We start from the raw sequence: 22,810 nt of genomic DNA on the forward strand, positions 1-22,810 counted from the left end.
ATACTGCAAGTGGTGCTATTTTTAGTTTCGGGTATTTTTTGAGTATTTGAAGAAAATGCCTGAAAAACTTTGAATACGTTGGATATTATTAAAAATTTTTTTTGTTTTCATTAGTAGTAAATATTGAACCATTCAAAAACGTATTCACATTTTCCTTGAGCCTTAAATTGAAGCCAAGAATCCTTTGAACACATAACCTCAGCAAGTGGTGCTATTTTTAAGTTCGCAACTGTAATTGTTGTAGCATTGAGTATTTAAGAGACAAAATTGAGATTTGGCTATACAATAATTTGCATAGTCAAGTCGCGAACCAGTTTTTTTAAATCTTTTAAAATATCTCGATTTAATGTTACGAAGATTAGAGAGCCTACGTGTGAACCAGACTGGCGAGCTGGAGACGGTAGAGACATTCACATAAGGAACGCATTTATCAATTAGAGAATTAAGAGCAGAATAGAAAAACTTCACTGCACAATCTATATCGCAGCACTCAAATAGAAACGACCAATCAAAAGAGAAAATAAGGCTGTTAAGACGATTGAAATTTGTTTTACGAAAACATCTACGACGAGAATTTGAGATGTTTTTAAATAAATTAGTAACGGAATTGTAAGAAATAGTAACTTCAATGGTAGGATGATAAGGATCTTCAGGTTTCACTAGTGGCTGTGTTTGCGATACAGCACTAACAGTGGGATCAGAGACAAAAACAAGATCAAGGATTCTTTTAGAACAGTTAAGGAAAGAATTCAACTGATATAGTGGACATTCAAGTAGGCTATCAAGAAAAACATGTTGAGATGAAGGAATTAAGAAAGATAAATTATCATCAACAAGCCAAGAAATATTAGGCAAGTTAAAATCACCTAAAACTATAAGAACATCACGATCTTTAAGACGACCAAAAATAGTTCGTAAAGTATCAGCATGATGCATATAGGTCGTTATATCAGAAGCTGGAGGAATATATGAACAAGAAATATATAAGCTAAAGTTGGAACATGTAATTTCGACGCAAATAAACTCAACACCTAAGGGCAGATCAATCGGCACAACACTTGAACACAGATTCGAGTTGACAGCAATAATTACTCCACCGCCACGACGACCAACACGACCAAGCCTATAAGAAATAAAGTTATTAGAAAGAATTTCATTATCCAAAACAGAGGAGTTAAGCCAAGTTTCAGAGAAAGCTAATATGTCAGCCGAAAAGGTTTGGCTATCACAGAACAGGTTCGAGAGCTTGGTAAGAAGTCCTCTTACATTTTGATAATGGATGCAAAGACTAGACGTTATTAGTTTTTTGAAGCAGAAGATAAAGTAGGAAGGTGGACAGGCAACGGACGAGAGCGCTTATTGGGCGCAAACTCGTGTACAACTAGGCCCTCTGGCCAAAAATTAGGGTCAACCATAGCTGAGAAGTACTCATTTGGTACTGTAATTTTAAAAGAGGAGATTTCGCGAGGCCTAGAAAACTTAAACTTTTGAATTAAAACCTTAGCAGGGCAAATATTACCAATGTAATATTTATTGCTCTCTTTGTTATTTTCATCTACTCTGTCTACATACACCACAAATGGTCCCTTGTGTGTATTGTTTTAATATAGAACGTTATTTTGCGATTTGCCATTTGACATTTCTGTTGGATCTTTATTCTCCTTTGGTGCCGAGTCATTGGAATTTGGCATTTCTGTCATTTCTACTTCGTAATATTCAGATTCTGATTGGCTTTCATTAGTGGTAATTTTTCTTTCCTTTGATGTCCGCGATATTCTTGGCTTTTTGGATCCGTTTAGCTCTGAGAAGGGGCTACCACCCCTGGCCTTAGAGCCCGTGATTTTACGGGTAATTTTACCCATTTTTTTTTTTAACTTTCCACAAAATTAAATTTTATTATATTTTTTTTTTTTTTTAATTGACTTATTTCGGTTTGTTAATTCACAACACAGGGTTAACTGAGATGATATGGGTCACACAGTTGCTTATGTGGTATGCTTACTAGGAAGTGGATAGTGAGAACAGACATGGGTCGCATAGTTGCTTAAGTGGTGTGAACACATGCTGCCATTTGGCTAACAGCTAGCCAATTGTTTTGCGAGCTAAGTAGGATATCCATAAAATCATTGACTATAAATGGCCTCATAATGCCCAGGCTTAGCTCTTCCGGTTCAGCAGAAAATCTAGGACAGACAAACAGGACGTCTGTTCTGCGTCTTCTATGTTCCCCGCACAGTGTGTGCAAAAGGGATCCGTCTCATGCTTAAACCTATGTTAATAGGATTTGAAGCACCCATGTCCCGTCAGTAACTGTGTCAAATAGAAGTCAGTCTGGCCATGTTTGCGATTAAGCCATGGCTTAATCCCATGTCTGGTAGGAGGCGCCTTGTCCAGCTCCCATTGTTTGAGTCACGCCATCTGCGTTGCCAGTTAGCCAGAGTCGTCTCTCTTCTAACTGGCGGCGGATCTCTATTTCTAGCCTCGTTAGCCAAGAGGTCTGGTGGTGCCATATCAGACAGCACCAGGGCGACGTCTTCGGAGACTGTTCTAAACGGTCCTGAGTGCGAATCTATGGTACGACGATCTGCAGTCCCGGCTGTAGGTGGGAGATGACATCGCTAGTGCCCATATGGCGGCGGCATATAGGATGATGGACCTTACCACCGTCGAGATGAGCCATCTGCTCCGTTGCTTGGGGCCGCCGACGTTAGCCACAGCCCGAGTTATAGCTGCTGTGGCCTTCGCAGCATTATCTGCGTTATACTGCAGGTGGGCTTTGAATGTTAGCCTATGGTCCATCATGACTCCTGCAGGCTTTGATGTTATAGAGCAACCGGCAACTTCGATCTTGGCTGTTTCCACTTTTATCCTGAGCACGGCCTCGGTTTTGTGTGCGGCTATAGATAGTGAGTTTGCCTCCATCCATTCCAAAATCATAAATACAGCTGCATTGGTGTTTTCTTCCGCTTCCTCTATGTCCTTGGCCACAGTGACGATGGCAATGTCATTCCACAGTGTTGGCCCGATCACTGATCCTTGGGGTACTCTGCCTGTGATGGTGTGTTTCCGTTGGGCTATTGCTGTATCGTAGAGTAGCACCCGATCCCGGAAATAGCTGTATATCAGGTTAATGATGTATTCAGATAAGTTTGACCGGGCATGCAGAATGCATGTGTTAAATAGTTCCACAAACGTTGACGTATATTTGCAAGCTAGCAGTTTGATTACAAGAGCCGGGATCCCGTCCGGGCACGTGGCTTTATTTACGTTTATACTCTTCACTGCTTCCATGACTGCACAGGCATTTGTGAATTTCGGTAAGCATTTCGGTCGTCCTTGAAGGGAATAGCGTAGCTACTATGTGCCCCAGCTTGGTTGGGTCTGCAAGCAGCTCCGGAAACGTGGGCAATCTGCTGGCACGTTGCTGTTTTCGTCTGGCGTGTTGACATTGCCTCCTGGCATCCGCAATCCTGTTATTCCACCAGTGAACTGGCTTACATCTGTTGTTTCCATGCCGTTTGCGTACCATGGCTGCATCACAAGCTCTGCGAAGAGTGTCGGCCATGTGATTGGCCTGGGTGTCCGCGTCCGTGCTGCTGTTAATTGTCATTTGGGTTATCATAATGAATAACGCTTCTTCGCTCAGCGTGCTTAGGGCCCTACTGTAGAACATCGATGGTGTTCAGGTGGAACGCTCTTGATGGAGCACACTATGGCTACACTAGTGGCTACGGGCTATGCACGGGCTAGCGAACGTGAGCTCGATCACGGAGCCTCTACCAGCCTTGAATTGAAGTCGCCGGCTATGATGGTTGGCGTGTGAGTTCTGGCGTCTTTTACCAGTCCATCCAGTATGCTGCAGAATTCGTCGATGTGTATGCTCGGTGCTATGTAGCAGCTGTAGACATATACTCCATTGTACCTCGCCCTTACATATCCGTCCGCGCTTTGCTGATTTTCCAGATGTGTATTGCTGTTGCTCTAAATTGCCGTGCCATATCGGTGGTTTTGCGTCCAGCCGTGGTCCTGTATATGGAAATATGGTTCGCATAGAATTGTGAAATCCACTGCCGTACTGTTTGCTTTAGAAGGTCCTGTTCCGATCTGCGGTGGTTTGGGTTGAGCTGTAAAAACTTAATCCTTCCTGTTGTTGCCTGGCTCAACAAATAACGGGCAAACCCGCTTGTACCTTGTGCAAAGTATGCATGCTGCTGTCTGGTTGCATTGCTTTGAAGAGTGTTCCTTGCTACTTCACTTGAAGCATAGCTTGCATGCGTATTGCTTGCTTCTGCACCGTGCTAGTGTGTGTCCAAAATCCAGGCACTTATATCACCGTCTCGGCTCCGTCTTTAAGTGTACTCGGCATATACACATGCCTACCCAGGCCAACAGAAAATCGTCCAAAGTGTGGAATTCTGCGAGATCTTTTATTTCGATAATGGCCTTATCGCTGATCGCCTTAACATCAGTTGCTTCGTCCGCAGGTTTGGTCAAGTGTAGGAGCAGTTCCCAGGCTGCTGTGCGTCGAACGGCACATACGTTCTCCTTGAACTGCTGAATTACGGCGTCTGTGTGGACTGACTTTAGTACCATCGCGTAATTGGCTGGGTCTTTGCATTTCACTATGATCCGGCCTCTTCTTTTTAACGGGTCTTGGCTTGCTTTTGACCTTTTGCGACTTCCCTCCAACGGTGTTGGTTTCTTGTGAAGATTCTGCTGCTGCTGGTCCTTGTGATGCTGCTGTTGCTGGCACGGTCCAACCATCACCTGATGTTCCTGCATCTGCTCCAGTGCCTGTAGATGAATGGATTTCATCTTAAGGTGTGCATCCTTCATCCATTGGGTTGTGTTGTGCGTTGGAGGGGCCTTTTTGTTAACCGAGCAATCTATAATCTCGTCCAGAATTTTGCCCAGTTTGGCCATCAGCGTGCTAAGTGACTGCGGTGGTCCTTTTAGCTTCTTCGGCGAGGTTCCACTTTTGGTATTACAAGGGCTTGCTTCCCTTGCCCCTTTGGGTATCTCGTCTACGCAGCCAGGTGAAACTAGTACTCCTCGAAAGGCTGGTGGGGCCGAGTGAGGAGCCTGTGATGGCGTCCTTTTTACTTCCTTTGGCGAAAGGATTGGGGACGTTTGTGCACGGTCCATGCTTTTTGTTTCTGCTCTTGCTGCTTGTTGCTATGGCCGCTGCATCGGCCAAGTTAGTCACCGATGCAGTAGTGGTGGTAGTAACGTGTGGATTTCCACATCTGTGGCTGCCACCTGGAGTAGTTTTTGTTTTTCCAGCCATTTTTCAATAAATTTGTTGCATTTTATACCTGCTGCCAGGTTTCATACGCTGCGGCCGCTGGCACAGACGCAGACCACAGTCCTCTGAGTGGGTCAGAGGCGCTGTGGGTTTGTTGGTCCTGATACTATGTCCTGAAAAGATTACTAACAATCGCTAACTTAGAACTTAGAAGCTAACTAGAAGCACGCAGCACTATAATAGTTAATAGTGTGAGCTTATGTTATGTCGTCAGCTGTTTATCGGGTCTGTTATCGATAGACGGTTCTCAACACTAGTACCAGCTGATTAATTACAATCGGCAAAGTAATAAACGCTAAGAAGTCGAACGATAAAGAAAAAGGCCACGATTGCAACTTCCCAATCACAGAAGAAAGCACGGGATGTGGTCAACACCACCGCAGACCCTCCCGGTGTGGCTTACCAGCTAAGACTAATGGGAAATAAATAATTTCTCCAATGGCGGAGCGACTATATACACGACCGCACTTGGAAATGTATGTGTGTGTATGCATGTGCTCTGTTGATTTGATGATTACGTAGTAGGCCTACTAAGCAAGCAGCAAGCAGCATTTAAACCGATTTATATTGACTGTAACTTGTGTTCTATTTACCCGATCAGATTAAAACTTTGGGATCTGAGGTTTTATGTCCAATGCTATTATATTAGTTTATTAATTTCATGGGGATACACCAATTTTTTCAATTATGTTTCTTCTAAAACTATATGATATAGTGGTCCGATCATGATGATTTTCATACTTTACTTTATTTTTCCCGGGTTATACGTAGTTCAAATACCAAGTTTCATCCGTTCAGACAAACATACGGTCAGACGGACATGGCTTGATCAACTCGGTCGTTGGTGCTGATCCAGAATATATATACTTTATGGGGTCGGAAAAGCTTCCTTCTGCCTATTACATACATTTTGGAGGGCTATAAGTCCTATAAGAATTGATTCGACGCCAAACTACGCTCTCTGACCACTGTTGAATTTCAGCCACCCTGTTTGAAACGAACGTAGCCAGTGTCGATGGGTGTGACTGTATGCAATGTAGGGCTATTTTCGAATCCGACCAATGGAATGTCCGCTTAATTGGTGCCTTTATGATATTACTGATTCGGTGACAGAGATCTGCAAATGGGGAGCGGCACACAGCTCAAGTCTAGGCAATGTTTTTGTCTTAAAGGTGCCACTTTAGATTTTGACGTTAGCAATGAAGTGCTGAAACCTTCCGCAGTTTTACTCGAACGTAGATACAACATTCATATGCTCTCATTGAGCCATCAGCAAATCCAAGAATCTCTATCGGTGATTGAGGTTTTATATGGACGAATCGTGAAGTTTTTATTTTCTTTATGTTTACTATAGATGATTTTAATTCGTTCCATGCTGCCATGCTAAATTCATTGGAATTGATTCGTCCCATTCAAGTCCCTTGAGCCACAGTTCTTGCATTAAGATAATTAGGGGACTCAAAAGACCTAACGGATTATATAAACGAAATGTAACCGAGGGAATGTTCCGTTTTGTTGCTCGGAGGCTCATAAACGAGTCATCGATTTGGAATTGGAATACGTCTTCCCGAGGTAACCAAACAACACGAAGTGCCTTGGTTGAATCTGATTCTGAAATTGTTATCGGCGTTGCTGTGCTAAGGGAGCGGGGCTTTCAAAACTATTTAAAAACCATTTGGTTAAATCAAATCCTGCTTTAAACAATGCCTGTGACAATTCAGACTTAATTGCCAGAAGGTCCTCAACGCATCCAGCACCAGTCAACATGTCATCAACATAAAAATCGTGTCTGATAACTTCAGCAGCTTTTGGGAATGACAATTCCATCATCTCACCCAGCTTTGTCAAACACCGTATTGCCAGAAAGGGAGCTGGCACCGTACCAGACGTTTTTTCTCCACAATATGAGCTGAAAATCTCGATCTGATTAATGTACCATTACATGTACGATACGTTTTCTTGACGTCAGCGGTCAAGGCATTCTTATGCAAACGAAATCGAAGCAAAGTCGAGTACAGCTCCTCTTGAATGGTGGGACCGACCATCAAGATGTCATTTAACGATATTTGAGACGAAATTTTGCATGATGCATCGAATACAAGACGAAGTTTCGTCGATATGCTTTGAAGTCTTAAATCGACCATATGTAGAATGAAATAGTGTGGAAAAGTGGGATTTTTATTGTTGGTTTCTTACAAGTGTTTTAATGAAATATATTCTTGCATAAACTCTTGGGGCTCGACTTAAACGGCAGCTTCACCTGAAAACAACCCAACGGTAAAATTTTCAAATGGAATGTTTTTCGCACAGCTGATGCGCTGGAGGTAGAATTTTTATGGGGGGAAGGCAAATTTTCGATTGTCCACAATTTCTGCAAGGTCTTGTCAATTGAGCATAAGACTTCGTTTTGATAGCTCAAATTGACTGTGCTCTTCTGAACTAATCCCACGTCAGAAGAGTACCGCCTGGATACAACCCATCCGAAGATAGTCTTCTGAAGGGTTGGAAGTCCTGGACCTTGTTTTATTTGACCTATTGATAGAAGGTCATAAAAGGAATCTGCTCCAATGAGCATGTCTATATGAACATTTTGGGGACTTATCGTCAACTTTCTTATTTGCCACAAAACACGAAAAGGTGCTACGATTATGCCTCGTGGAGAATGATCTTTGATCAGACTTAACACCGTCTACCGACTGCTTTGCTGATTCTTCAGCCGACATATGTTGATGACGCCGATTTAGTGTGGCCTCGCATTCTTTCCACGACGGGATTTTCGCATAATCGAGCTGCTCCTCCCACTTACGCTTTGTTTGTTAATCAACCTTGTTCATAACAAAGTGAATTAAAATTGCATTTAAGATCACTTTTACGTCTCCAATTGACAAAAGTGAGCCATAAATGGCAGAGACAGTGTCAACTAGACCCCTCAACGCTGCAGCTGATGGATGTACCATCATAGGAAGGCTGAACAGCGCGGAAATATTTTCCATGAAAATGAGGCAGTCGTTGTCATAAACTTTTTTAAGGCTTAAAGATCGCCTTATCGTTATTGTTCTCGGTGACTTGGAATGCCTCAACAGTTCCTAGAGCTTCACCGGAGAGTCACGAGATCAAATAATTAAATTTCTCTATCTTGAGAATTGACCTGTCATTTGAACAAGGGTCTCGAACAACGAGATAAAATTTTTAAACTCTGAGTTCCCACTAAGCTTGGCAGTTGTAAACTCGGAAGACGAGATCGAGTCGGCGGTTCGGACGAATCGGACGAATTGTTTAATGCGGACCTAAGTTGTGATTTTGCCGAAATACACAACTCTTCTAACTCTGACCTATACTCATCATCGGAGTCAAATGTCTCCACTCGAATTTGATATCTCAGCGCAGACTCGATATCGGTATTCATTTCTAATCTATATTTCAAGTCTATTGCTTGAAACGAAATACTTCTATCTTTTAATTGGTCACTAACGCGTTTTATACTTTTTACGCATTGAGCTCTTCGCTTCTTTGCATCATCGTAATCTTTGGGAATTGTCCCAGATGGGGGAGCCATTGTTGCAATATGAATAATTTAATAGGACGAACTCGAACCGATTTAAGATTTTTTTTCTTATACAGAACAAAACATACTTATCGCTAACGAACAGTAATTTTAGTTTATATTTATTTATTTCTCGCTAGGTATTCTGGCTTTTTTTTTTACCCTTGCAGAGAGTATTATAAAATTGGTCAGATTTTTGTAACGCACAGAAGGAGACGTTTCCAACCCCATAAAGTATATTTATTCTTGATCAGCATGAGAAGCTGAGTTGATATTGCCATGTCCGTCTGTCCGTCCGTCTGTGCGTATGCGTTTTACACAGCCATCTTAAGAGCTATCGGGATGAAATTTTTGTGCTTTTTATTATCTGGAGCAGATCAAGTATGAAATTTATCAGGATCGGACCACTATATCATATAGCTCTAGAAGAAACATTTTCATAAAAATTGGAGTATCGCTATGAAATTTACATATGTGATAACATTGGATATAAAACCCCAGATCCCCCAAATTTGAATGTGATCGGATAAATATAAAACAAGCTACAGTAAATATTATAATCGGCTCTGCTCCCAGCTCTGCCGGTAGCGATGCTTGCTGTCTACTATGTCTTTCGTCATCAACAGAGTACATGCATAAACACACAGACGCAACGCTACATAAACTGTATGTGTATGCGTGCGTTGCTTTGCTTTGGGAATAAGTGAAAAAGAAGAACAAAACAAATAGTATAAAGAGTAAAATTGTTTTGTTTGTATATTGATGAATTGAGTTGCAGAAAACAAATTTTAAACATGTAAAATTATTATTGCCACGGACTGCAAGGGTATATAAACTTCGGCATAGCCGATGTTAGCTTCTTTGATATTTTAAGTTGAGATTTGATTCCAATTTAAAAATTTTTTATACAGCAATTATTTGTTTTTTTAAGTGCTTCTATCAATGTTACCTTGTATTATTATTTTTATTTAAATACAATATAGCTCAAATATTGAAACAAAAATAAATAAATAAATATATTTTACATCGAACGAATTTTTATTGACAATCAGCAACTATAATGTCAACCGAGAAGAAATCTAGTGTATTTTATCCAAACAAAACTAAAAATGTGTATACCCTACCAAATTGTCAGAAATATAGGGTATTTGATCAAACGTAACGAAATAAGTGTATACCTTATCAGTTTGTTGGTTTCTAGGGTAGCGCCTCACCAGCTGTAAGCGCGACAACGATGCAAGCACAACAACATGACGACGAAAAGAAACAAAACTTAAAATCTCTGTTTGTTTGTATGTATGTGTGGTTGTGCAATGTGAACCAACTAAACGGTAAGAATGTACTAGATTGCGAGCGAGAGAATTTTTTGTAACGAGAAAGTAATTTCAAATTTTTTTTTCTTTGCTGCAAACACCGACGAATCACTGTTATGCTAGTATCTAAACCAAAGAATTTGAATCTAACGATTCGAAAATTCGCGTCTTAACAATGCAAAGGTAAAAGTAGACCACATATTAGGTAAAGCGGTTCATTTCTTATTATTATTATTATGTAGTAATTATTTATGTATAAAATATGTGCATGCATTTGTTATTGTAAAGCTCAATTATGTATGTACTTTCTGTGCTAAAAAATGAAAGCCTGTGCTCAAGATGGTCAGCACAATTACCAAAGAGAATTACTCGATTTGGGCTCTTTAAATTTTTAGCACTTTACCTGCGACTTGATCTCCAGCTTGAAATCAACTTTCCTTATCTCCTTGTTCGACATCGAGTCTTTCGTCGAATTAAACAAGGGTATGAACAGCTCCAGCCAAGACAATTAATTTCACGGTAGACGTGGGAATTTGTTAATTTAGCTTTCAAATAATAAAATTGGCAATAGATTTATTACTAAATTTACTAACAACCGTGACCGTTATTTATTTTATGTATTCATGTATGTACATATGTATAAAAGTTTATCAATGTTTTTTTTTTATACATACATATGTACAGTTGCGAGCAAAAAAATAGTAGCGCAAAACACTTGCCGATATTTAATACTATAACTTGCAAGATAATAAATCCGATCTGTGTAAAACCTTTGAGTACCGTTATCAGCAATGTCTAACACTTGTCCATTACATTTTAACTTCACTTGGAGACATAACTTTTTTGCTACTTGATTTTTAAGCTTACTCGCCAAATTTAGAGCGAGCAAAATAATAGTGAAGGATCATTCTTAGCAGGAAATTTAAACTATTTCTAGAAGGTTGGTTTTTTTGCTCTATTTGATGTGTTTAACACACACATGTTTGCGATAGAAGATTCATTAAAGTATTCCAATTGGCAAACATAAATGGGCCGCGGTACGCATATGTCTTTTAAGAAACCTTATGGATCAGGGCAAAACTTACTTAGAAGTCTGTGAAATTTTTAAATGCTCCCCAAATGCAGTTCAAAATGCATTAAAAGTTAAAAAAATATCAATATATATATATATTGATATACAAATATTATTTATTTATTTTTATTTATTTATTTATTTACGTCAACTAACACAGCAGTCGACGAAAAAGCTTAAGCTAAAGACAGATAGTAATTAATTGAAAAAGATAGCTTAGCTATATACACAACTAAACATCCCCGACCCGGTGGAGGTGTTTTATTTGCATAAGGTGCCAGCTATGCTCCGAATCACAGCCAATGTGGTCAGGGATGAGTTGCAGTCAATCCAAGTCCAGAATATTATCATTGCTTTCGCTGTAGATGATTAAAAAGTATAGCGCGAAGAGAATTGACAGAAAGATGAGGAGAAATTAGGTGAGAAAGGTTGTTAAAAGATTGGCAAAGAACACGTAAAGGTTTGTGAAGAGAGTAGTTAGTCAGACATCTACTAAGGTGAATAGGAAAAAAGTTTCTGGTCCGACGTGAGGGAACACAAAAATATAGCGTATCTAGTAAATTAGTAGAAATGACTTCGCCGTTGACTAGTTTATGGAGAAAGAGAATGCCAAAAACGAGCCTACGGTTGTAAAGTGAAGGAAGATTAATAAGAAGAAGTCTGCTAGAATAAGAAGGTAGGCGAAAACTCGGGTCCCAATTAAGACCGCGTAACGGAAACTTAAGGAATTGCTTCTGTACCGATTCAATACTACGCTGGTGAACATCATATTGCGGATTCCACACTGGCGAGCAATATTCTAGAGTAGGGCGAACTAACGAAGTGTATAAAACCTTTGTTACATAGGGATTGTTTAAGATTAAACATCGTGTTCATCTGAAATGGCTTCACCAAATCAGATGCACTAAGAAATATACAAAACGAAACAAAAACATAACACAAAAATAAGTCATAAAGATTCATATGACAATTATTGCTTAAAACCAAACAAAACATGCATCCACACTCTGTGGAAAACACTTAAGATTATAACAGCGGCGCGGTATCAAGTAGCCAACGCTGAGCATGAAATATAAACAATTTTCAAACCCCGAAAGCGTGGGTCATTAGAATATGTATTTTTAAGAACAATTGTCGCCTAGAGTCTAAGAGTTCATTTATATACACAACACTTTTGTAAATAAAATCAGTTCATATTTTGAATTCAACGAATGAAGATTGGGTTATTTTCTTTCTCCCGGAATGAATTCTCCCAGATGACTGCCTTGGGTACACCTGACGTAACTCGAACAGTTTTAGATATCGAGGAACGAAAAGACACCTTTTGGGTTCTGCCAATAAGATACGACTTTAACCAAGCCAATAGTTTTGGGGAAAAACCCATTATGTTAGGTTTCGCGAGAAGCATAGAATGATCAACCGTATCGAAAGCCTTACTAAAGTCAGTATAAATGACATCAGTTTGACACTTTTTACGGAAGCCATGGTGTACAAGGGTAGTCAATTCTAAAAGGTTAGTAAGCGACGAACGACCTTACATGAATCCATGCTGACAAGAAGAAATAGTGGATCTGGATAGGTGTTGAAGGAAAGACGTAATAATTTTCTCAAACAGCTTTGGTATTGCCGAAAATATCGGGAAAGGTACAAGTCTCACTCGATATAAAGAATAACCGAGATAAAGGCTTAGATAGGGAATTCGAACACATTTTAAGGATGCAACTAGGTATATTATCAGGACCGGGAACGAAGGAAGACGTCATAGATGACAAGCTAGGGATAATACAGTCTTCAGTAATACTAGGAAAAAACAAATAATTTTAATGTGGGATTGAAAAGGGATAGGGTGTGGGTTCCGAAACAGTAGTAGAATAAGTCGACTGAAAGAATTTAACAAACAGATCTGCAATATCTGAATCATTATTAGCAGTCTGGTCATTAAGTCTGAAGGTGGAGGGTAGTACATTAGAGCGTTCTTTGGAATTAACAAAGTTGTAAAATGTTTTGGGTTTCTTATAAAATTCAACCTTACAGCGAACGATATAATTATTGTAGCATTGAGTGTTTAAAAGACAAAATTGAGATTTGGCTATACAGTAATTTGCATAGTCAAGTCGCGAACCAGTTTTTTTAAATCTATTAAAATATCTCGATTTCATGTTACGGAGATTAGAGAGCCTACGTGTGAACCAGACCGGCGTACTGGAGACGGCGGAGACATTCACATAAGGAACGCATTTATCAATTAGAGAATTAAGTAGAAAAACTTCACTGCACGATCTATATCGCAGCACTCAAATAGAAATGACCAATCAAAAGAGAAAATAAGGCTATTAAGAAGATTGAAATTTGTTTTACGAAAACATCTACGACGAGAATTTGCGATGTTATTAAATGAATTAGTAACGGAATTGTAGGAAATAGTAACTTCAATGGTAGGGTGATAAGGATCTTCAGGTTTCACTAGGGGCTGTGTTCGGGATACAGCACTAACAATGGGATCAGAGACAAAAACAAAGAGCAAGGATTCTTTTAGAAGAGTTAAGGAAAGAATTCAACTGATATAGCGGACATTCAAGCAGGCTATCAAGAAAAACATGTTGAGATGAAGGAATTAAAAAAGATAGATTATCATCAACAAGCCAAGAAATATTAGGCAAGTTGAAATCACCTAAACTGTAAGGAAATCACGATCTTTAAGATGATTAAAAATAGTTTGCAAAGCATCAGCATGGTGCATATAGGTCATAATATCAGAAGCTGGAGGAATATATGAACAAGAAATATATAAGCTTAAGTTGGAAGATGTAACTTCGACGCAAATAAGTTCAATACCTAAGGGCAGATCAATCGGCACAACACTTGAACACAGATTCGAGTTAACAGCAATGAGTATTCCACCGCCACGACGACCAACACGATCAAGCCTATAAGAAATAAAGTTATTAGAAAGAATTTCATTATCCAAAACAGAGGAGTTAAGCCAAGTTTCAGAGAAAGCTATTATGTTAGCCGAAAAGGTTTGGCTGTCACCGAACAGGTTTGAGAGCTTGGTAAGAAGTCCTCTTACATTTTGATAATGAATGCAAAGGCTAGACGTTATTAGTTTTTTGAAGCAGAATGTGGAAGGTGGACAGGCAACGGACGGGAGCCCTTATTGGGCGCAAACTCGTGTTCTACTAGTCCCCCTGGCCAGAAATTAGTGTCAACCATAGCTGAGAAATACTCATTGGGTACTGTAATTTTAAAAGAGGAGATTTCGCGAGGCCTAAAAACTTAAACTTTTAAATTAAAACCTTAGCAGGGCATATAATGCCAATGTAAGCTGCCACAGACGACTCAGAAGTATCAGGAGCAAGCCTAGAGATAAATAATTGTTTGCGATGAGGCACTACAGTTAGTGGAGGCGGAGGAGCATTGGGATCCGCAAGTGATTGAGAGCCAGCATGATCCTGTGATTGATCAGAGTTCCCGTGAAGGATAGATTGAGGTACACCAGGGCTTGCAATGGGTACTTCAATCTGAAAAGAAGAGCATAAAGAGGGACAAGAAGATGGTGTAGGCGAAAGTAAAATGGGAGACGATGTAATAGAGAGTGCTGGCGACTGCTTACGAGGTAACTCAAGGGTACATTTCCTGGGCAACTTCTCAGAAGGTGGAACAAACTTGAATTGCGACAATAAATGTACGCTAGAGTCACACTCGTTAGACAGCTGTTTGGTCAGTTTGTTTAAAGAAAGAAACTTTAAACGAAGATCCCTATACATACGGCTAAAATCGAGCTGCTGGCTGGCACAAGATGGGCAAGTCCAGCGCATAAAGCCAAGCCCAGGCTTAGACACAGACAAACCTGAAAATTTGTCGTAGTCGCGGCCATTGAGGCCAGCACATTTTAAGTGAATAAGATTATCGCAAAGCCAACAAGATATTGCTCTGTACTGATCATCAAAACGATCAGAATGCTTGCAAGTAGGTAGACAACAAGCCATTAAAAAACCAAAAGAAACACAGAGCAAAAAAATAATAAAAAAAATGTATATATATAAGAATATATAGAAAAATTTAAATACACCGCACAAAGATAATTATCAATAAAAAATCAATAATTACAAATACAAATACACAAGAGAGAGTACAAGAACAGTTATAAGCCGAGCTTTGAGAGGCGGCCTTACAAAAGTGATTACGCGGGAGAGAAGCTGAGCACAAGCACAAAGCAGATAGAACAACAAAGCCACTAGCACTGATGGTATGATGGGGGCAATGAGGGGAGCAACTGCAGAAGCAATGACGAGAGAGAAAAATAAAAAGAAAAATAAATTAAATGCGCCAAACACTAATCACGAAACAGAAAAAACTGTTTAAACTATTTAATTTGACGAATTACGGAAATAATTAATTAATAACACCAGCGAAAGCGTAAATAATAGTTTCGTTGTTTTCGCAATTTTGATTAAGTTTAGTTTTTGGTAAATTCCATGTTACAATTATGTTTGGTTCAATGTAATTAGTTTGAAAATTCTTATATGGCTTATTGTTAGTGTATTTACAAGTGGTTGGGATTTGATTTAAAACGCCTATTATACATTCGTTAGTTTCTATTTGTTTTGTATTTTTATTGAACAAAGTGTTGTTGTTAAAATAGTATTAATCGTATGAATTATTTGTCAAAATATTTTTATTCTTGTCTGGATAAGGAAGTATCTCAAAGATAGGGGTTTTTGTTATTTCTTGCGGAATGTTTGAAATGATAAATATCTCGTTTGAATTTGGTTTAAGCCAGGTGGATGTTTTTGTATTCAATAGTTTTTCCGAATTAACATGATTTAAGTGATTATGTCTTAAAAGTTTTGGGTTGGAAATTCCTAGTCTAGTGAGCTGCATGCCCATTTCGATGTCTTCAATGTATTCTGTGAAGTGCTTAAAATTAAAGATTAGAACTTTTAATTTTACTGATTTTGCGTTTTCTTCCTTGAGGTTGTTTAGTACTTCTAAACCTTTATTAAGGGGTTACGCCACCCCTGAAAAAAAAAAACATTTTTTTTGGCTCTAAAAATGTTCTATAGTTCTAAGAATCTTTTACACTTTACATCATATCGATATTCGAATTAGTTCCGAAGTTACAGCGTTTAGAAGTGAGCGCGGCTGAGTCGGCCCTGACGCGGTGCATTTTTTTCTTTTGCGTTTTTCTCGAAACTACTTTTTTTGAACCGGGGTGTCAAATATCTCCGAATCTACTGGACCGATTTGGCTTAAATTTTTACCACATATTCTTTACAGTGTTGGGTACTCGCCCACGTAGGATTTAAGGTCCTGTTTGGAAGTTATGAATTTTTTTACTCAAAAATGTTCTCCGAAAAAGAGCGTTTTTTGTTCAAACAGCCGCCATTTTGCCAAAAAAATTAAAAAAAAAAAATCCTACGTGGGCGGATAGCCATAGCCTGAACCAGACCGGCATACTGGAGACGGCGGAGACATTCACATAAGGAACGCATTTATCAATTAGAAAAAAAAGAGTAGAGTAGAAAAAATTGACTGCACAATCTATATCGCAGCACTCAAAAAAAAAAAAAAATTGCCAATCAAAAGAGAAAATAAGGTTGTTAAAAGGATTGCAATTTGTTTTACGAAAACATCTACGACGAGAAACTGAGATGTTGTTAAATGAATTAATATCGGAATTGTAAGAAATAATAATTACAATGGTAGGGTGATAAGGATCTTCAGGCTTCACAAGGGGCTGTGTTCGAGATATAGAACTGACAATGGGATCCGAGGCAAAAACAGGATCGGGGATTCTTTTAGAAGAGTTAAGTAAAGAATTCAACTGATATAGCGGACATTCAAGTAGGCCATCAAGAAAAACATGTTGTGATGAAGGAATTAAAAAAGATAGATTGTCATCAACAAGCCAAGAAATATTAGGCAATTTAAAATCCTCTAAAACTATAAAGAAATCACGGTCTTTAAGACGACTAAAAATAGTTTGCAAAACATCAGCATGGTGCATGTGGTTTATGATATCAGAAGCTTGAGGAATATATGAACAAGAAATATATATGCTTAAGTTGGAACATGTAACTTCAACGCAAATAAACTCAACACCTAACGGCAAATCAATCGGCACAACACAATTAAGCCTATAATAAATAAAGTTATTAGAAAGAATTTCGTTATTCAAAACAGAGGAGTTGAGCCAAGTTTCAGAAAAAGCTAATATGTCAGCCGAAAACTTGTCAACGGCGAAGTCAGTTCTACTAACTTACTAGATACGCCATATTTTTGTGTTCCCTCACGTCGGACCAGAAACTTTTTTCCTATTCACCTTAGGGGCAGTCCATAAATTACGTAACGCATTCAGGGGGGAGGGGGTCTCTGTGTGTGTGACAATTTGTAACATAGGGTGGGGAGGGGATCGGAAAGCTTGTGACGTAACATATATTTTTAAAACCTTTCAAGACAGAAAAAGTCCGTTAAAAATTCAAATTTAGGCTGTACAAGTGTGTTTATTGGCACAAATACGGTCCCAGTTCCCAGTCAAAAATTGTCGCGTTACGTAATTTATGGACAGCCCCTTAGTAGATGTCTGACTAATTACTCTCTTCACAAACCTTTTCGTGTTCTTTGCCAATCTTTTAACAACCTTTCTCACTTTATCTCTCCTCATCTTTCTGTCACTTCTCTTCGCGCTATACTTTTTAATCATCTACAGCGAAACCAATGAAAATATTCTGGACTTGGATTGGCTGCAACTCATCCCTGACCACATTGGCTGTGAATCGGGGCATAGCTGGCACCTTGTGCAGATAAAACACCTCCACCGGGTCGGGGATGTTTGGTTGTGTATAAAGCTAAGCTACCTTCTTCAATTAATTACTATCTGTCTTTTAGCTTAAGCTTTTTCGTCGACTGCTGTGTTAGTTGATAAATAAATTAAAGGTTTGGCTATCACAGAACAGTTTCGAGAGCTTGGTAAGAACTCCTCTGACATTTTTATAATGAATGCAAAGACTAGACGTTATTAGTTTTTTGAAGCAGAAGATGAATTAGGAAGTTTGTACACGCAAACTCGTGTACAACTAGGCCCTCTGGCCAAAAATTAGTGTCTACCATAGCTGAGAAATACTCATTGGGTACTGTAATTTTAAAAGAGGAGATTTCGCGAGGCCGAAAAACTTAAACTTTTAAATTAAAACCTTAGCAGGGCATATAATGCCAATGTAAGCTGCCACAGACGACTCAGAAGTATCAGGAGCAAGCCTGGAGATAAATAATTGTTAGCGATGAGGCACTACAGTTAGTGAAGTTAAAGGAGCATTGGAATCCACAAGTGATTGAGAGCCAGCATGATCCTGTAATTGATCGGAGTTCCCGGGATAGATGAGGTACACCAGGGTTTGTGCTGGGTACTTCAATCTGAAAAGAAGAGCATAAAGAGGGACAAGAAGATGGTGTAGGCGAAAGTAAAATGGGAGAAGATGTTATTAAGAGTGCTGGCGAATGCCTATGAGGCAACTCAAGGGTACATTTCTTGGGCAACTTCTCAGAAGGTGGAACGAACTTGAATTGCGACAATAAAGTATATACAAGGTACGCTAGAGTCACACTCGTTAGACAGCTGTTCGGCCAGTTTGTTTAAAGAAAGAAACTTTAAACGAAGATCCCTGTACATACGACTAAAATCAAGATGCTGACTGGCGCAAGATAAGCAAGTCCAGCGCATTAATCCAAGCTCAGGCTTACTTCATTTTATCTTGAAACTATCTTAAACTTTCAAATTAATTCTGAACTCACTACCGGTTTTAAAAATATCACCGTGATAGTCGAAAAAAAGACATGGCAAAATTCGATGGTTTCACCCTATTTCGGGTCCTGCGAATCGAACTGCATCATTAGTTTTTTAAGTTATCACGATGGTTTCATACAAAATTTTTTCGGGAAGTTTTTCATCAAAGTTGCCGTTGGGTGTTTTTTTCATTTGCTTCTAACTTCTAAAATATTAATTTTTTTACAAACTTTCTTTAGTAACGTTTCTTAGAATTTTTTTTTTTGAAAAAAACTATCACAGTGTATTTATTGTGTTCTTACATCTTACCGTTGTAACTAATTCTCGTGCTCTTTCGTACAAATTGTTTTGTTTTTTTGACGCGGTCTCCCTCTCTTTCCTATTTATTTTTGATAGCGGTCTAGTCTTTTACCTACCCGTACTCGTACTTATTATGTTATTGTGTTTATATTAAGTGTAATTCTGGTATTTTTTCCGTTTGGTTGTGAAGGTTTAATTTACACATTAACCCTTATGTCAGAACTAGTCAGTATATTTTCATATAGTTTTGTACCTTTTATTTTTTTTACATTTTATTTCCTCTTTTTGTATGGTTATATAACTTTTGGTCAGAAGTGTGCAACGCATAGACGGAAGCATCTCCGAAGCAAGAATATATATATTCTTGAACAGCACGACCAGCATAACCATGTCCGTCCGTCCGTCTGGATCAACGCAAACACCTCTTAAACCGTAATAGCTACAGATTTGAAATTTAGCATATAGGCTTGTATATACTGCACTGTTCGTAAATCTCTGTTGCACACGGATTGGACCACCGACTTGGCAGTATAAATTCACCATTTGGAAACTATTCAACTTCTTTCCTCATATCTCTCTGACAAAGACTTGCTCGTTGTTCTGGGAGATGTTAATTTACCTGAGATGGCCTGGACCACTTCATAAGATTCTTTATTACTGTTGCCCTCCTCGTCACATTGTTTCATATATAGTCGGCTTGAGTTGTCCCTAACTCAAATGAATCCTGTTCGAAACAGGAAATCAATCTTCATTCTTTATCTAGGTGAAATGGACTCTCCTGAGCTTTTGAACCAGTTAAACCTGTCTCAACGCCGTAGTAACCAGAATTTGTACTCCTCTATCCTTAAAACACTGTATTTCTAACTATTCTTTGCATGAACCTTTTCGAGTCCTATGCTCTGACTACAATTTTCTCTATCCCATAATCAGATCAGAAGTCTTATTATTCTGAAAACCTCTATGTTAGCACATTTAGCTCGTATTTAGCTGTAGTTAATCATATTTTCATTGTTTATCCGTTTTATTTGTATTTGTCCACGCGATCGTGCCGTCCGAAATGTGGCTGCGCCCCACAGTCGGTCGGGCTGGAGTTGGACAGCTCTGTGCTTGGGCTCGCGCGAAACAGGATTTGTCCTGGTGTCGTATGAGCTACTTGTACTTGTACGCTTCAACGTCCAGACAATATCATATAGCTCCCATAAGAACGGCAATGTCACGAACTGTGACTTTTCTCAATAACTTCGTTATTTTCTGAGATATTGTCGTGAAATAAAGTATTGGTGAGTCACCCGATATAGGAGTTTATTACTGCTATAGACGACTGTGCTAAATTTGATTAAGATCGGGTGACTATATCATATTGCTCAAATAGGAACAATTGATGGGAAACAGTGACTTTGATCAATAACTTCGATAAATAACTTCGTTATTTCCTAAGCCGCTCTTTCACAAACATTAGACCTTTTACACAAAAAATTTGCAAGGGTATACAAACTTTGACGCGGTCAAAGTTAGCCCCGGCCCTCTGGTTTTAATTCAAAAGAACAAAATAATCTTTATTTACTGTCCAAGTTTTAGCCACGTCTCGGTAAAAGCTAAAATGTTATGATGCTATGCTAAGATTGTGGGCCGTTCTTTCGCAAACTTTAGACTTTTTAGATAATTCGATTTTCCACTTCGACGGCTATACTACTGTGGGCAAAAAGTAAAAAAATGAATTTTCAATTCAAACTACGCGGGCTTAACATTCCGGGCTATTGATTGCTAGTAACAACTGGGCCAAATTTCATGCCAATGTCATTATCACGAATATATTTACGCTTGTGTTTACAAATCGCCCAAGAGTGCATTTTTTCGATTTTTACAATGTCTGATTGGATTGGGAAGAGAAGTGACATCAAATTTTGTTTGTGGAATGAAATTTCGGGCCGCGGAAACGTTGACAACAGATGACCAACACGTCTATGAAGTGAAGGAATTAGTGCTCAAAAATCGCCGGTTGACTGTTAACGACCTTACTGACATGATCGGATTATCTGAAAGTCGTCTCACACTGCACTCTTCGTGACTATTTCGCCAAAAATTCAACGCATATCGTTCCGCAACCACAGTATTCGCCTAATTTGGCACCGTGTGACCTCAGGCTATTCCCAAATCTAAAGAGACCACTCCAGGCAACGCGTTTCGAGTCGATTGAGGTGATAAAAGCTGAATCGAAGAGGGCGCTGATGGCTATAGCGGAAAGGGACTACACTGTTAACCTCGCTAGACCTCGCTTTGCGTCGTTTCGTTTTGCGTTCCGTCGCTTTCGAAGTTTCGAAGTTCCGTCGCTGCTCTATTAGTACTAAACTTCACTGTGCGTCGTTATATTCTTGTTGTTGCGTTGTTTTGAGTTCGACATGTTGATCAATATGGGGGTCGGAAATATCGCGTTCTGTGCGTTAAGAACATTTGAGAAATTTTATAATACCGACAACGAGCGTATAAAAATGTCGTAAAGAGTGACTCAGAAGAATCCTTTAAAAATTGAAACAAATCCAATTGAGAAAAATCACAAGTTTACAAATAAAGCTTGACATATTTCTCTAATTTCAGGGGAAGCATATGTAAAATCATTGGACATACACATAACAGCTGAATACATCAACAAGACGTATCTTTCTTGTTCTCAGGTGAGCCTAAGTTTTAACTTTTATTTTTATTAAATAACACAGCTGCTTTGTTTACCCTTGCAGAGGGTATAATAAAATTGGTCAGATGTTTGTAACGCATAGAAGGAGATGTTTTCGACCCCATAAAGTATATATATTCTTGATCAGCATGAGAAGTTGAGTCGAGTCCGTCGTCCGTCCGTCCGTCGGTGCGTATGCATTTTACTCAGCCATCTTAAGAGCTATCGGGATGAAATTTTTTGGGGGGCTTTTTATTACCCGGTCAAGATAAAGTATGGAGACGGCGGAGACATTCACATAAGGAACGCATTTATCAATTAGAGAATTAAGTAGAAAAACTTCACTGCACGATCTATATCGCAGCACTCAAATAGAAATGACCAATCAAAAGAGAAAATAAGGCTATTAAGAAGATTGAAATTTGTTTTACGAAAACATCTACGACGAGAATTTGCGATGTTATTAAATGAATTAGTAACGGAATTGTAGGAAATAGTAACTTCAATGGTAGGGTGATAAGGATCTTCAGGTTTCACTAGGGGCTGTGTTCGGGATACAGCACTAACAATGGGATCAGAGACAAAAACAAAGAGCAAGGATTCTTTTAGAACAGTTAAGGAAAGAATTCAACTGATATAGTGGACATTCAAGTAGGCTATCAAGAAAAACATGTTGAGATGAAGGAATTAAGAAAGATAGATTATCATCAACAAGCCAAGAAATATTAGGCAAGTTAAAATCACCTAAAACTATAAGAACATCACGATCTTTAAGACGACCAAAAATAGTTCGTAAAGTATCAGCATGATGCATATAGG

At 38.9% G+C, this 22,810-nt stretch overlaps 1 protein-coding gene across 1 annotated transcript in view; it reads left to right on the top strand.

Annotated features, from left to right (window-relative positions):
* LOC26530226 (NPC intracellular cholesterol transporter 1) overlaps positions 1 to 22,810 on the top strand; it is a 165,382-nt gene that overhangs the window by 88,565 nt on the left and 54,007 nt on the right. Inside the window, exon 4 of the mRNA XM_047009564.1 lies at positions 21,916 to 21,992. Coding sequence (XP_046865520.1) covers positions 21,916 to 21,992 — 77 coding nt within the window. The remainder of the gene's footprint in view (positions 1 to 21,915; positions 21,993 to 22,810) is intronic.

The sequence above is a fragment of the Drosophila willistoni genome, assembly GCF_018902025.1.
Source record: "Drosophila willistoni isolate 14030-0811.24 chromosome 2L unlocalized genomic scaffold, UCI_dwil_1.1 Seg168, whole genome shotgun sequence".
Lineage (NCBI taxonomy): Eukaryota > Metazoa > Arthropoda > Insecta > Diptera > Drosophilidae > Drosophila > Drosophila willistoni.